General features: G+C 46.8%; 1 protein-coding gene across 7 annotated transcripts in view; it reads left to right on the forward strand.

The window, feature by feature from the left end:
* Window positions 1-15,190, forward strand: part of PLSCR3 (phospholipid scramblase 3) — a 32,153-nt gene that overhangs the window by 15,659 nt on the left and 1,304 nt on the right. For 6 of the 7 annotated variants that reach the window (XM_061590943.1, XM_061590945.1, XM_061590941.1 and 3 more), the window contains exons 5-8: window positions 2,859-3,079; window positions 4,042-4,203; window positions 4,747-4,908; window positions 7,522-11,420. In XM_061590943.1, coding sequence (XP_061446927.1) covers window positions 2,859-3,079; window positions 4,042-4,203; window positions 4,747-4,908; window positions 7,522-7,584 — 608 coding nt within the window. In that variant the 3' untranslated portion in view covers window positions 7,585-11,420. Of the gene's footprint in view, window positions 1-2,858; window positions 3,080-4,041; window positions 4,204-4,746; window positions 4,909-7,521; window positions 11,421-15,190 lie in introns of those variants that run through there. The other variant, XR_009758516.1, reaches the window with a different exon arrangement.

The following is a 15,190-nucleotide window of genomic DNA, read 5'->3' on the forward strand; positions in this document are numbered from 1 at the left end:
GAGGTAGATATGAGAGCAAGCCCTAGAAGTGGGTGACCTCCCCTGCTGTCAGGCAGCAACAGAAGCGGCCATGAGGGTTGTCATTAGCAAGTGTGAGTGGCAGCCATAATGGCCTGTGAGATATCCCAAGGCTGGCCAGCTAGTCTGAGATCTTGGTGTTGCAGGGCTTGTTCAACGGAAATGTCAACCCGACATGCAGCAGCTGTGGAAAAGGCAAATTTCAAATTAGGGACTATTATGGAAGGGACTGAAAATAAAACTGCCAATTTGTGGAGGAAAGGCAGGATATAAATTTGATAAATATTTCATTGCATTTTTAAGTTGCTTCCTATAAAATATCTTGAAGTGATTTAACAATGAAAAACAATTGCAAAAAATTCATCTACAAAACAATTTCATCACAGAATGGATGAAATCATCATCTGCTCCTAATTTGAAGCTGGACGGCAGAGGTGTCTTGGCTGGCTTTTGCCTCTTCAGCTGATTGGTGCTCAGAGTCCCTGTCGGGTGCACAGACAAGTGTCTGCAATTGACCCTCCAGTTTCTAGCTCTGAGCCGGAGATGGCGGCTTGTGATGGTTCTGCACTTGTGCCTGGCAAACCCAGGGCCTCACTAAATAAATCCATTCCCTCTTCTCCGTTCCAGGGTTTGCAGGAAGCCTTGGGCTCATCTCACTCACCCCTTCCTGGCTTGGGGGTGCTTGAGAATGTTGTTGTTTGTATGTTTGCTTATTAAATTTATATCCCACGCTTCCTCCCAGTAGGAGCCCAGGGCAACAAACAAAAGCAGTAAAAACACTTTAAACCATCATAAAAACAGGCTTTAAAATTTATTAAAACAAAAACATCCTTAAAAACATATTAAAACAAAATACCTTTTAAAACACTTTTAAAAAAAGCTTTAAAAACATCTTTTAAAAAAAAGTTTAAAAACATCTTATAAAGCAATTCCAACACAGACTCAGACTGGCATAAGGTCTCTGCTTAAAAGGCTTGTTGAAAGAGGAAGGTCTTTAATAGGCGCTGAAAAGATTAACAGAGATGGCGCCTGTCTAATATTTAAGGGGAGGGAGTTCTACAGGGTAGGTGCCACCACACTAAAGGTCTGTTTCCTATGTTGCGCGGAACAGACCTCCTGATAAGATGGTATCTGCAGGAGACCCTCGCCTGCAGAGCATAGTGATCTGCTGGGTATATAAGGGGTAAGACTTCAGGTATCTGGGTCCCAAGCTGTATAGGGCTTTGTACACCAAAACCACAACCTTTAACTTGGCCTGGTAGCAAATGGGCAGCCAGTGCAATTCTTTCAGCAGCAGAGTGACATGTTGGCGATACCCTGCCCCAGTGAGCAGTCTTGCTGCCGCATTTTGCGCCAGCTGCAGCTTCTGGACCAACCTCAAGGGCAGCCCCACATAGAGCGCATTGCAGTAATCCAGCCTGGAGGTTACTAGTGCATGGACAACTGTGGTCAGGCTATCCCGGTCCAGAAACAGCTGCAGCTGTCTTACCAACTGAAGCTGGTAAAAGGCATTCAGTGTTCAACCCTGAATATTGTTTAAAAAGCATCCCCACCACAATTCCAGTTTTGGTTGCCTCACCCTCAGAAAAGGATATTGTAGAGTTGGAAAAGGTTCAGAAAAGGGTAATCCAAATGATTGAGGGGATGGAATGACTACTCTTTGAGGAGAGGTTGCGACATTTGGGCCTTTATGGTTTAGAGAAAAGGTGGCAAGTAAGAGGTGACATGATAGACGTGTATAAAATTATGTATGGCGCATGGAGGAAGTGGATAGAGAAGTTTTCTTTCTCTCATAACACTTGAACAGAGATGGCTCATCCACTGAAGCAGAATGTTGGAAGATTCAGGACAGACAAAAGCTGGAATTGCTTTTTAATATGTTCTTAAACTTCCTTTTTTAAAATGTTTTTAATCTTAGGAGATGTTTTCATACCTTTTTTTTTAAGTAACATTTTGAAGACGTTTTGTTTTAATGTATTTTAATGTTTGTTTTTATGATGTTTTAATGTTTTTAGTGCTTTTGTTTGCAGCCCTGTGCTCCTGCTGGGAGGAAGGGTGGGATATAATAATAATAATAATAATAATAATAATAATAATAATAATAATAATAATAATAATAAAAGAAAGGACTTCTTCATATCATGCATAGTTAAACTGTGGAATTTGCTCCCACACATGTCGTGACAGCTGCCAACTTGGATGGCTTTAAAAAGAGATTGGCCAAACTCAAGAAGAATAAACCTATCAAGGTCTACTAGCTGCTGTGGCTGTGCACTACCTTCAGTTATAGGAGCAGCATGCCTATGAACACCACTTGCTGGAAACCGCAGGAGGGAGAGTGCTGCTCTTGCACCCGGGTCCTGCTTGTGGGCTTCCCTTTTGGGCTTCTGGTTGGCCACTGTGAGAACAGGAGGCTGGACTAGATGGGCCCCCTTTGGCCTGGCCCAGCAGCCGGGCCCTTCTAATGTACTTAGCCTATTTGGATACCTTGATACAGCATTCAGCAGCTAAACCGGCTGCAAGCTGGCGGCAGCAACAGTGAGTGACGTTCCTCAAGGCAACCATGTTGATTGTTATCGAGGCAGCCGTGACAGCCACAGAGACGGAAGAGGGTGGAAAGGTTGCGTTGTGAGAGGCAGCCATGGCATTTGAGTGATCTTCTTAAATCTTAGATATTTATGATGAGAAGTGCAGCCTTGAATGGTGACCACAGGGGCCTGAGACACCACTGAATGCTGCTGTTGATTGTGGCGGACGAGACAAGCCTCCACAGCTGCCAGGGGATGCCTGTCTCATCATCACAGTCACGGCAGTTCTCCTAACCCTTCTTTCCTCCCCAGCATTCATTGGTTTTGAGGGCAACAACAAGTACGAGGTGCGCAACAGCCTGGGCCAGCACATCTTCCACGCGCAGGAACAGAATGACTGCTGTACGCGCAATTGCTGTGGCTCCCTGCGCCGCTTTTCCATGCGGCTGGATGACCCCACTGGGCGGGAGGTCTTGCGCATGGTCCGCCCTCTGAAGTGCGTCAGCTGCTGGTTCCCTTGTTGCCTTCAGGAGGTGAGGGGTGGGCACCTCTCTGGTCTCCTCCCCACCCAAGCAAATGGCCACGATCGTAGGCCTGAACTTTATATTGTTTTTAATTTTTTTTAATTGTTTTTTGTGTTTCAAAATTTGTATATTTGTTTTCATTGTTTTTAATTGCTGTAAACCGCCCAGAGAGCTTTGGCTATGGGGCGGTATATAAATGTAATAAATAAATAAATAAAATGTATAGGCCGGCCATCTCCAAACCTGGCGCCCTCCAGATGTTTTGGGCAGGTTGGGGAAGGTTGCTCTAGGCCTTGCTCTTTAATTCACCTCTCCATCCTTCCTTAAGACCTGCAGGGCTGTGTTTATTCTCTTCCCTGAGCCCCTGCGTTTGGGGAAGGGCCATAGCTCAGTGGCAGAGCATCTGCTTTGCATGCAGAAGGTCTCTGGTTCAATCCCCGGGCTCTCCAGTTCAGGCTGCAAAAGTCCCTTGCCTGAAACCCTGGAGAGCTGCTGCTGGTCAGCAGAGATAATTCTGAGCTAGATGGCCTCAGGCAGCTGACTCGGTAGAAGCAAACGTCCTAGTATAAAGTGGCCCATTTTGCCGCAACTCAGCCACAAACACAAAGTCCCTGAACCCTTTTCCCAAAGGTTTTTCAGTCTCTGTGGTTTTAAACAGATATGACTGTCTCTTTGTTCATGAGGGACGGAAGCTTAAAACTTCAGAACGGGGGGGGGATTAAATCTTATGCAGTGAATCTGCAGGGATGTGAGGACCAAGAGAGGCTCTCTCCTTCTTCTGTGATTCTTCCCTGCCCCAGGACTTCTGTGGGTCTTCCCCTTGTCCCTGTTGGCATGATTGAATGAGGTGGAGCAGCTGCAACCAGCTGTGTTGTAGGTGCACGGCAAAGTGTCTTCAACCTCACGGGGGCGGAGGGGAGGGACACAGCATGTATTTTTCCTTGTACATCACTGTTGTCTTCTCCCCACAGCTGGAAGTGCAATGCCCACCGGGCACCACCATCGGGTACGTAGTGCAGACCTGGCACCCCTTCACGCCCAAGTTCTCCATCCAGAATGTTGAGAAGGAGACAGTGCTGAGAGTTCTGGGACCATGCTTTGCTTGCAGCTGCGGCGGGGATGTCAACTTCGAGGTGCTCACAGACAGGGGGAATGGAAGGGAGGGTTAGGGCGAATTCCCTGCTCTGTGCCAGCTAAGTGCTGGAGAAATGCACTTTGCACGTACTCAGAATCACTGTGCCCTTAAGAACATTTTTTAATGTTATTTTTTATGTAAAAGCAAAAATGACCCCCCCCCTCGGCCACCTTTTGGAGAGAGGCTCTGTATTTAGGGACTTTTGTTAAAACCAAAAGTGGTATTTTTGGTTCATTTACTTATTTTTGGTTGATTTGACAATATTTCTATGCTGCTTCCATGGAAAGAAATGTCAAAGAGGTTTACAAAAGTAAAAGATGTGTGGTTCATGTGCTGCCTGGGAAAGGAGGTTGTTTCCTGTGATGTGATTATAAGCAGCTTGCAAGTGAGGTCACTTCCTGTGAGTGGGCAGTGGGACTCTGGGGTGACTCTTGTGTGATCACTTCCTATGTTGGGGAGGTGAGCCCCTGATGTCACTTCCTGTGCTGCCAGGCAGTTACTGACGGCACCTTCCCTCCCAACCCCAAATACCTACCTGCAGGTGAAGACGCGGGACGAATCGCGAGGTGTTGGGCGGATCAGCAAGCAGTGGAGCGGCCTTCTCAAGGAGGTCTTCACCGACACAGACAACTTTGGGATCCAGTTCCCCATGGACCTTGATGTGAACATCAAGGCGGTGCTGCTGGGGGCTTGTTTCCTCATTGTGAGTTTTGGCTCCTAAATATAGACCCTTCAGTTGTCATAAATGTTAAATTGCAAGGATGAGAGTTTTTGCAAGGAAAGAATGAGTTTGACTTTTTTTAAAAAATATTTTACAAAAAGTTGCTTGAGGTCTAGTAACTTTCACCTGCCTCCAAACTGACTCTGGTTTCTGTATTTTATTAATATGACTTCTGTCCTGCCATCATCGTCATCAATAACAGGTCCCAGGCTGTGGTCTGAAGGCACATGAGGCCAGCACCTTGTTGAAGCTAAGCAGGGTCAGGTCTGGTCAGTGCCTGGATGGGAGACGCCTGGGAACCATCTGTAAGCCGCCTCAGGTGTCATGGAAAGAAAGGCAGGGAATAAATGTAATAAACAAATAAATAAACACCAGCATATAAGATAATAGTGCAAATCCTGTTGCCTTGCTACTGTTTATGTATTTATTACATTTATATACTGCCCCATAGCCAAAGCTCTCTGGGCGGTTTACAGAAATTAAAAACATTGAACATTAAAAATGAATATACAATTTCAAAAACCATACAAAGTTTAAAACCATGAAACACAGATAAACCAGGTAAACATCAGGGAGATCATTCCATAATTTGGGGGCCACCACTGAAAAGGCCCTCTCCCTTGCTGCCATCCTCCAAGCTTCCCTCGGAGTAGGCACCCGGAGGAGAGCCTTGGATGTTGAGCGTAGTGTACGGGTGGGTTCATGTCGAGAGAGGCGTTCTATCAGGTACTGTGGTCCCAAGTCGTGTACGGCTTTATAGGTTAAAACCAGCACCTTCATTTATTTATTCATTTATTACATTTATACCCCTCCTTTCTTTCATCATAGAAACTCCAGGCATCATGCATGTGGTTCCTCAGCAGTCACTCATCCAGGCACTGACCAGACCCAGGCCTGCTTAGCTTCGGCAAAGTGGTGGCTTCCTGTGTCATCAGGCCAAAGCCATGTTGTTGGGTTTCCTCTCTAGGCCAGCCTTCACCATTCCACTGCCTTCCAGATGTTCTCGACTCCAATCTGGCCACACTGGCAAGGACTGATAGGAGTCCTGCCCCAAAGCATGTGCTTGGCACTTCTGCCAGGTCAGACTTCTGCCCTCTGTAGCCCAGCGGTGGGAAGCCTCCTGAGCCCTAATGAGGCCCACCAATTGGGAAAGGGGGAGGGATTCATTTCAGTTCGGAATTCAATGCGAACCTACCTAATTTGCACTTACCAAAACAGGATGTGAGCTGAAACTCAAGCTATCCTTCGAAATTTGAACTGCTCCATTTTGTAACACGCTTCTCCAACCTAGTAATGTGCAGAAGAATGTGTATAATAGAGGAAAGTGTGTTTAAAAATGCAGAGTGCTATAGATAACATCGAAAACGGCATCATCGTAGGTGGGAATTGCTTGCAAAAAAGTGTATATCAGGCAGAATTCCATAAAAAGATTGTATGTTAGAAAAAGTTTGCTCCAAGATGCTGAGGAAAAAATTCACAAACTGACCCAGAAATGTGAAGAATTGAACTTGCGACTGAGCAAATGGACCAATTCCTCCATTTTCTTCCCATCAGGCCTCCCCGTTTGGCCCATGAGGGTGTTTTGGTCAAGCCGTGACCACCTGCCCTATACCTGATGACATCAGTTGTGGGGCAGATGGGGACGTAACTCCCTGCTGAAAGGCCCTGTTGATCAAGCTGCCTGTACTTGCGCTGTCTGGCGTCAGACTGCAGAGGCAAAGGAACATGGGACAGATCAGGTGATTGCCAGGGGGACAGCCCTGCCCACCTGTCAAATTTGGCCCATGGGGGTGGGGGAAGGAAGGATCTGGCCCACTAGCTGGACCCAGTTCCTCAGCCCGGGATCTCTGCTCGGACTGGTAGCAGCTGTCCAGAATCGCAAGCAGGGAAGGCTCTTTCCCAATGCCCATTGCTGGTCCTCTTCAAGTGGAGATGCCAGGGGCCTCTGTATTTATTTATTTATTATTTGATTTATATCTCGCTCTTCCTCCCAGCAGGAGCCCGGGGTGGCAAACAGAAATGCTATATGCATGTGCTCTCACACTGAGTTGCATTTCCTCCCATGGAGCCCTTGAGTGGGCACTCCTTGTACATCCAATCCACATTTCAACAAGCTCCCCTTCCTGGCTCATTTTTGTCACCAGTTTCCTTTTTTTTTAACCCCAGCGGTCCCCACACACGCCTTCCTGTGTGTAATTTGCCTGTCTTGTTCCATGTCACTACAGACCACTTGCACAGGATGGCATCTCACTGGTGCCTGGTGGTATCTCTCGAGGAGGACAATGACTTATTTATTTGTTAAAAAACATGCAAAGCCTGCCTTTCCTCTTTCCCAGTCATCCCCAACCTGCTGCCCTCCAGATGTGCTGGACTACATCTCCCATCATCCCCACCCAGCATGGCTGTCGGGTGCTGGAGGTGATGAGAGTTGCTGTCCAAAACATCAGGAGGGCCCCATGTTGGCAACAGCTGATCTATGTACACGCCAAGGCATTAAATGAAGAGACCATACAGTAACCAACTGTAGAACAACAAAGTGTGTCATTGTTACTAAGCAAATGGCTCAATTAAAAAAAAACTCTCTTTCCCCTGCAGGATTTCATGTTTTTCGAAAAGACTGGAGAAGTTGCACAGAGGAGTTCGGTGATCACAAGCTAGAACCTTTTCCAGTCTGGATTTTTCCTTAACCCTGATGGACCCTTTTCCAGTTCTGATAAGAAGGGGGGATTTTGTAAGCATCTTGTGTGTGTGCGTGCGTGCGTGATTGCTTGCCTGCACCAAAGAGGGATTGAATAACGTCCCTGGGTTAGGCATGTCTCCTTAGTTTGTTTGAATCCACATGCAGGGGGGAAAAACCCCAAAGATTTGCAGCATGCTGGCTCACTTAAAAACATACCAGGAGCGACCTACCTGCAGAGTAGCCCCTGGTCAAATGGGGCAAGGACAGCTCACATGTATCCGGAACAGCTCAAGGAAGCAAAGGGGCAATTTTGGTGGCTAAAGTATCTTTTGTTTTGCTTTTTCCCTGCCTCGAGAACCAACGCCCACATGGATGGCTGTTACTCACAGAAATGTCCTGCTGTACAAGCAAACCTGAAGCAAAAAGGAGCTGTGCGAGAGAATGTCCCCATGGATTTGGCCCTGATGCCAGGGTGGCCCGGCACCTCCTCTGCAGCTCTTAATGCAGGGGTAGCCAGTGTGGTTATAGAGGAAAAGGCTATTCATGGCTACTCCACTGTTGCAGGCAGCCTGATTTCGAATACCACTTGCTGGAAACCACAGGAGGAGGGAGTGCTCCTTGTGCTCAGGTCCAGCTTGTGGGCTTCCCATAATGGGCATCTGGTTGGCCACTGATATGCTGGAGCAGGTGGTCTCCCTTTGGCCTGATCCAGCAAGCTTCTTATGCCCTCCAGATGTTGTTGGGGCTACAGCCTCCATCATCCCTGACTGTTGCCTGGGGCCGTTTCAGCACAGTAACATCTGCAGTGCCCCCGTTGGCTAACCCTGCCTTAATGCCACCCATCGGCTACCTCTGCCTCTCCAGGTGGCCATGCGGTACAAACCGTCTGCTCTCCACCTGGCTGGAGGTTTCCAGCAGCCGCTGTAGTGTGGTGTTCAGGTGGATCCGCCTTGTGGCATAACTGACGCTGCAAATCTGTGACGAAATGCTCGGCTGTCCTGGGCAGATGTGTGGAACGTGCCCGGGCTGAATCAGCATGTCTTCTGCAGGGGTTGGATTAGGACCAGGATCTTCTAGCGGGCTCCGCTGGCTTCCATCCCTCTGGGCTGGGTTTTGAAAGTATGTGTCACGAGCGAACAGGGCCCCTGAAGCTGATGTGAGTGAGTAGTCCAACCTTGAGTGGGGAGGTGTGCCGCAAGTCTTTTCTGTCTGAGCCTAACAGCCCCATTGGCAACACAAACAAGCAAGGCACAGCCCCCCAGGTGGTCCGGCAAGCATTTTAAAATGTGGGGTGCAAGACTCCAAGGCTCGCAGGCCCTTTCTGTCAGGCTTGGCATCTCACACTGGAGCCGCAGAGAGCTGAAAGTAATTAGGTTGCGGGCGGAGGCTGGAAGGTCAGATTTCAAATTCCGTCAAAGACAATAGAGGAGAGCAGGGTCGGGAAGAGGAATGGGTGTTCCTTTCTGGGAATATTGAAATCGGCCGTGACGCACGGATGTGCCCCCCAGCATTTGCCAGCAATTCACAAGCCAAAGAAACGTCAATGGGGAGTTGAGAGGTGGGAGAGAAAAACGATTCCGGGCACCACAGACAAGCCACAACCAGGTCATTAAAAGTGTATGTGACAGAGTGTGCTCATAACTGAATTAGTGGGACAAAGCAGGGTGGGGGTGTTGAATGTGTGAGTGAGCGGGCAGCTGGGTGGAAGGTGTAAAAGGAGACGAAATGTGAGTGGTGGAAAAGCTAGTTGTGTGGGGTGGAGAAGAGAGGGAGTGTTTGGGTATTGATTTTATAGCTCCTGCCCAAGCCTCCCTCATAGAAATTTGGGGAGGGTATGGTTTTACTGTCGGAGCCAGGACCCCAGCTCCATTTAATCTCTCATGGGCTAAATAGCACAGCCTTCTGTCTCCAACCAAGATGTCAAACTACTCCATAGAGATCTACACTGGTTATTGATGCCACATTGCCTTAACCACTAAACCTGGGAACGACCCCTCTCATCTGTATGCTTTTTTTGAGGGTGTGTGTGTGATGCGTCCTTCCCTGGCTCTCCCTGTCAGGTTCCTACCTGCTCGTGGTTACTGCCTGTCTCTAGGCACCACCAGGGACTCCACCAGTCCGGACCGCTCTCTCTTATGGTTTACCTATCCGCTCTAGCACAGATCTCAACAGATCCCCCTGCTAGGCAACCACCAGTAACGTCCCAATACTAGTATTCCCAGAGACTCTGAATACTGGTATTGATATTCTCTTCACCGCTGCCACCATTTGTTACAGTTCCCCTTCAGCCTTGGTCATTACCTTACCCTCCCTTCTGGTCTGTGAAACCCCAGCCAAGGATCAGGCCTTTGGTAAACCAAATTAAGTATTTATTACAGATAACAAAGCTAACAAGATTAACAAGATTTCTTCTTAAGGCACATAAGCATATGGTTTTACTCAATACTAATCCGAACTCCACCTCCCTCCTGGTAAACAACTCTCTAAACCCCACCAAGCAACCCACTCAGTTCTCTTCTCCCCCCAGATTCCACTCTCACTCGTCCTTTTATACATTCAGCCATTTTAAACACTCAGCCAATCATCTCGCATTCTACTGCCCAGTCACTCCCCCTCTTTCACTCCACTTACCATGTATCTTCTAAAACAACAACACTTACCATATATACATTAATATAGGAACATCACATTTCCCCCCCCTTAAACAACAGCAGAGTATTATTCCTGTTCCAGGATTTATACGTCGCGTTAACAAATAAAAGTCTCTATGGGGAAAATGTCTTTCTTTGTTCCTCGTCACTGCAGTCCCAGCCACTTGCCTGGAAAGTCCATCGGCCAGTACATTGTCCTTGCCTTTTATGAACTGGAAGTCCACTTGATAGTCCTGTAGGGCCCAGGACCACCTCTGCAGCATAGTGTTATGGTTTTTCATAGTCTGCAACCATAACAAGGCCCGATGATCCATAGTCACTGTGAATCTTCGTCCCCACACGTATGGGCACAACTTGTTCAGTCCCCACACGACCGCTAGGCACTCCTTCTGGACTGACGAATAGTTTTTCTCCCTCGGCGTCAGCTTGCGACTCAGGTACGCCACTGGATGTCTGGTGCCTTCTCTCTCCTGTAGCAAGACGACTCCCAGCGCCAGGTCCGACGCATCTGTAGCCACGATGAATGGTTTCTCATAGTCTGGTGCTATTAATATGGGTCCTTGGCACAAGGCTTGCTTCAGTAGATCAAAAGCCTTCTGACATTCATCCGTCCATACCACACACTCAGAACACTTCTTCTTGGTTAATTCATGCAAGGGGGTTGCTATTTCCCCAAAATTTCTCACAAACTTCCTATAAAATCCAGGCGCACCCAGAAATGCCCTTACTTGTTTTTTGGTTAAGGGGATCGGCCACGCTTGTATTGCCTCCACCTTGCTCCATAAGGGGGTGATTTTCCCACTCCCCACCTTATGTCCTAAATAGATTACTTCCTTTAGTCCAAACTGGCATTTCTTAGCTTTTATTGTGAGGCCTTTCTTAAGGCCTCCAATACTGTTGTCAGGTGTTGGACATGCTCAGGCACCGACTTGCTAAAAATGGCCACGTCATCGATATAGGCCACTGCAAAATCTGACATGCCTCGCAACACAGTATTGATTAGCCTCTGAAATGAACTTGGTGAGTTCCTTAGTCCCATGGGTAAGGTCACAAACTCATATAACCCATCTGGTGTACTGAAGGCAGTTTTGGCTCTGGATTGCTCGTCTAGTTCCATTTGCCAAAATCCTTTACAGAGATCTAGTGTAGAGATAATGGTTGCTGCCCCCAATAACTCTAACATTGCGTCTACCCTAGGCATAGGATACGCATCTGGGACAGTAATTTTATTGATTAGCCGATAATCAATGCAAAACCTGGTCGTTCCATCTTTTTTCGGAACCAGGACAATACTTGAGGCCCAGGGACTGATGGATTCCCTGATCACTCCTAATTCCAGCATATCTTCCACCTCCTTTTTGATCTCATTCAAAACTTTCCCATTCACACGGTACGGAACAGATCTGATTGGGGCATGATCTCCAGTATCAATGGAATGTATAACTATACTGGTTCGGCCAGGTTTGTTGCTAAAGAGATTCCTATAGGTTTTCAAAACTCTCAGAATCTCCTCTTTTACTTCCTCCTTCACCTCCTCTGACCATTCCACTTGATCTACCCCTCCTTTGTCTTTGCTTTCCTGTACCAAAACTGGAAGTTCAGGCCCACTTCCCTCAGGGAATAAGGTAACTTGCAACACCTGTGCATCCCTGGTATGGTAAGGCTTTAACATATTTACATGAACCACTTTGCTTTTGTTTAATTGGTCTGTGGTAATTACATACGTCACTGTGTCAAGCCTTTCTCTGATGGTATATGGTCCTTCCCAGTTAGCCTGTAATTTGTCATGTTTCCTGGGTATGAAGGCCATAACCGTATCTCCCACATCATACACACGTTCTCTGGCTGTTCTGTCATACCAGTAACGTTGCTTCTCCTGTGCTTGACTCAAATTCTTTTCCACCACCTCCATCATTGATGTTAATTTATTGCGGAATTCCAATACAAAATCTACTACAGATGTTTTGTACTCTCCCAGGTTCCTTCCCATGAATTTTTTAATAGTTCCAAAGGTCCCCTCACTTTTCTAGTAAACATGAGTTCAAAGGGTGAGAAGCCTGTTGACTCCTGAGGGACTTCTCTGTATGCAAATAAGAAGCATCCCAACCGTTCATTCTAGTCTTGTGGGTGATCTTGAACATAGCTTCTGATCATGCCCTTCAAAACGCCATTGAATCTCTCTGTTAACCCATTAGTGGCGGGATGGTAAGTAGTGGTCTTTAGATGTTTTAGACCACAACATTTCCACATACATTGCATCACTTCTCCCATGAATACACTGCCTTGATCCGTCAGCACTTCATGAGGGAAACCCAGCCTCATAAAGATTTTTAATAAAGCCTCTGCCACTACAGGGGCTTCCACGGATCTCAGTGCTTCTGCGTCTGGGTACCTGGTGGCAAAATCCACCACCACCACTAGATATTTCTTGCCATGCCTTGTGGGTTTGGAAAAAGGGCCCACCAAATCTATTCCCACTCTATAAAAGGGTTGTCCAATTATAGGAAGGGGCTTTAAGGGTGCCTTAGTCTTTACTCCACTTTTCCCCACCTTTTGGCATATTCCACAAGATAGACAATGTTGTTTTACATCCTTGGAGATATTTGGCCAATAATAATGTGCAGCCAATCTCCTCTTGGTCTTTTTTATTCCCAGGTGTCCTGCACATGGGACATCGTGGGCTACCTCTAGCAATCTGGTTCTGTATTTGCTAGGTACTATTAATTGCTTCACTGGTTCACATTCATCCTTTCTCTCAGCAGGCATCCACAGTCTATATAAAATCCCATTCTCACACACAACTTGATTCCTCAGTTTGTCAGTGAAAGGAATCTGTTGGGTCAGAGCTTGTTCCTTTATCTGCTTCAAACTTATATCTATTTGTAGCTCTTCCCTGAATTGATCTGCCTCATCATTATCAGAGACCACTTGATACAGTTTGTCTCCTTCAGCAGGCCTGCTAGTGGTTGCTATGGTGACCTGAGGCTGGTTAACAGATTCCACCCTGTTTGTTTCAGCCCCCCTTAATATGGCTTCTTTTTCTCTGCCAATTTGCTGTCTGGTCACTACATAGATCTTTCCTTGGGCGCCCATTACATCTCTTCCCAGTATTACTGGTTCTTGTTGCTGGGCATTAATGCCTACTTTATATCGGCCCTCTCGGCCTCTCCACGCCATTTTCACCAGGGCCACAGGCAAGCTTTCTGGTTGACCCCTCACTCCTTGGATATTCACAGTTTCCTGAGGTAATATTTCCTCAGATTTTATTAAATCTGGCCTCAGTAATGTCTGAGCGGCACCAGTATCAAGCAATGCCCAATAATTTGCCCCTTGTACACTCACTTCCTCTCTCAGACTTGAATCAAGGTCTGTTACTTCTGTCCAGTTTATCTGGCAAAACTGAACCTTTTTCGCTGCTTCTAAAGCCTTGGGCTCTGTTTTCACTGTCCTTGTCTGAGTAGGATTACTAATGGGGTTGGCAACCTCACATTGAAAACGTAGGTGCCCCGGTCTACCACATTTGTAGCATAATTTCTCCTCACTTTTAGGGTACACAGATCCACTCTGGGGTGTCCTGTGCCCTTCAGATTTTACTGGAGGACTCACTCTCTGTGGTACCACATCCCTTCTGCCAGCATTATATGGTCTGGGTTTAAAATCTCTTGATGTTTTCCCCACCCAGCCAGTTCTGTTGGAGGCGAAGTGATCCGCCATCTCTGCAGCCTCCTGCACCGATGTAGGGGAACGGTCTTTGACCAGGAGCCTTATTTCTGGTGGTAACTGATGGTATAATTGATCCAATATCATGAGGTTTTTCACCTCCTCCACAGACTGAGCTTTTGCACTTGTCAGCCATTTCCCAAATATGTCCATCAGTTTTGCCCCCAGCTCCACGAAAGACCTCCCTGTCTGTATCTGGCAGTTTCTGAAAAGCTTTCTAAAATAATCAGGCCCCAGTCTGAATCTTTTAAACACTGCTTCTTTGAATTCAGCATAGGTGACGGGCCTGTCTGAGGGGAAATATTGGTATACCTCAGCCAATTCCCCTTTAATCAGGTTTGATAAATACTGCATGTATTTATCTTCAGGTAGCCCCCACAACTGAGCTGCTTTTTCAAAGGTGCTGAGGTAAATTTGAGGATCTTGACCAGGCTCATAGACAGCAAAGTCCTTTGGAGTAATTTTTATTTTTGCTCCATCTCTGTCTTTCCTTGTCTCATCAGAATGAAACTTCTCTCTTTCAATTTTAACTTTTCTGCCTGTAATTCCGCATCCACTCTCATTCTCTCAAATTCCAACTCCCGCTGCTTTTCCTTCTCTGCACCTTCCATCCTCAATCTCTCAGCTTCCAACTCTCTCTGTTTATCTTTTTCCTCAGCTTCCATCCTCAATCTCTCAATTTCCAACTCTCGCTGTTTATCTTTCCCATCAGCTTCCATCCTCAATCTCTCAGTTTCCATCCTCAACTTCTCTCTCAAATACTCTATATAAGCGGGATTGCTTAAGTATCCTTCTGGGGTCTCTTCCCTGACAGGTTGTTTTTGCTGGGCAGTTGCAAATCCTATAAGTGCTACCCTCAATTCATCTACCCCTTTACCCTCGTGAGGTAAATTGAATGTTACGCACTTCTCCACCAGCTCCTCTCTTTTCATTTTTATATATTCAGCCATGGTGTTTGAGTTCACTCACTCTTTGCCACACACTCTTTGCCAGTCACTCTCACAAGTAATCTTGTTTTGTTATTTCTGTTTGCCACACAACTATTAGGGATTCTCTAGTATTCGTATCTCACTGCTACAGCCAACACCTGTGACGTAGTCTCCTTTGTCACCATGTGTCTTTGGGACTGTCTTTGGTTCGTATCTGGATTCTCTGTTGTTCGTATCCCACCGCTACTGCCACCACCTGTGAGGCGTCCTTCCCTGGCTCTCCC

The sequence above is a fragment of the Rhineura floridana genome, chromosome 11, assembly GCF_030035675.1.
Source record: "Rhineura floridana isolate rRhiFlo1 chromosome 11, rRhiFlo1.hap2, whole genome shotgun sequence".
Taxonomy (NCBI): domain Eukaryota; kingdom Metazoa; phylum Chordata; class Lepidosauria; order Squamata; family Rhineuridae; genus Rhineura; species Rhineura floridana.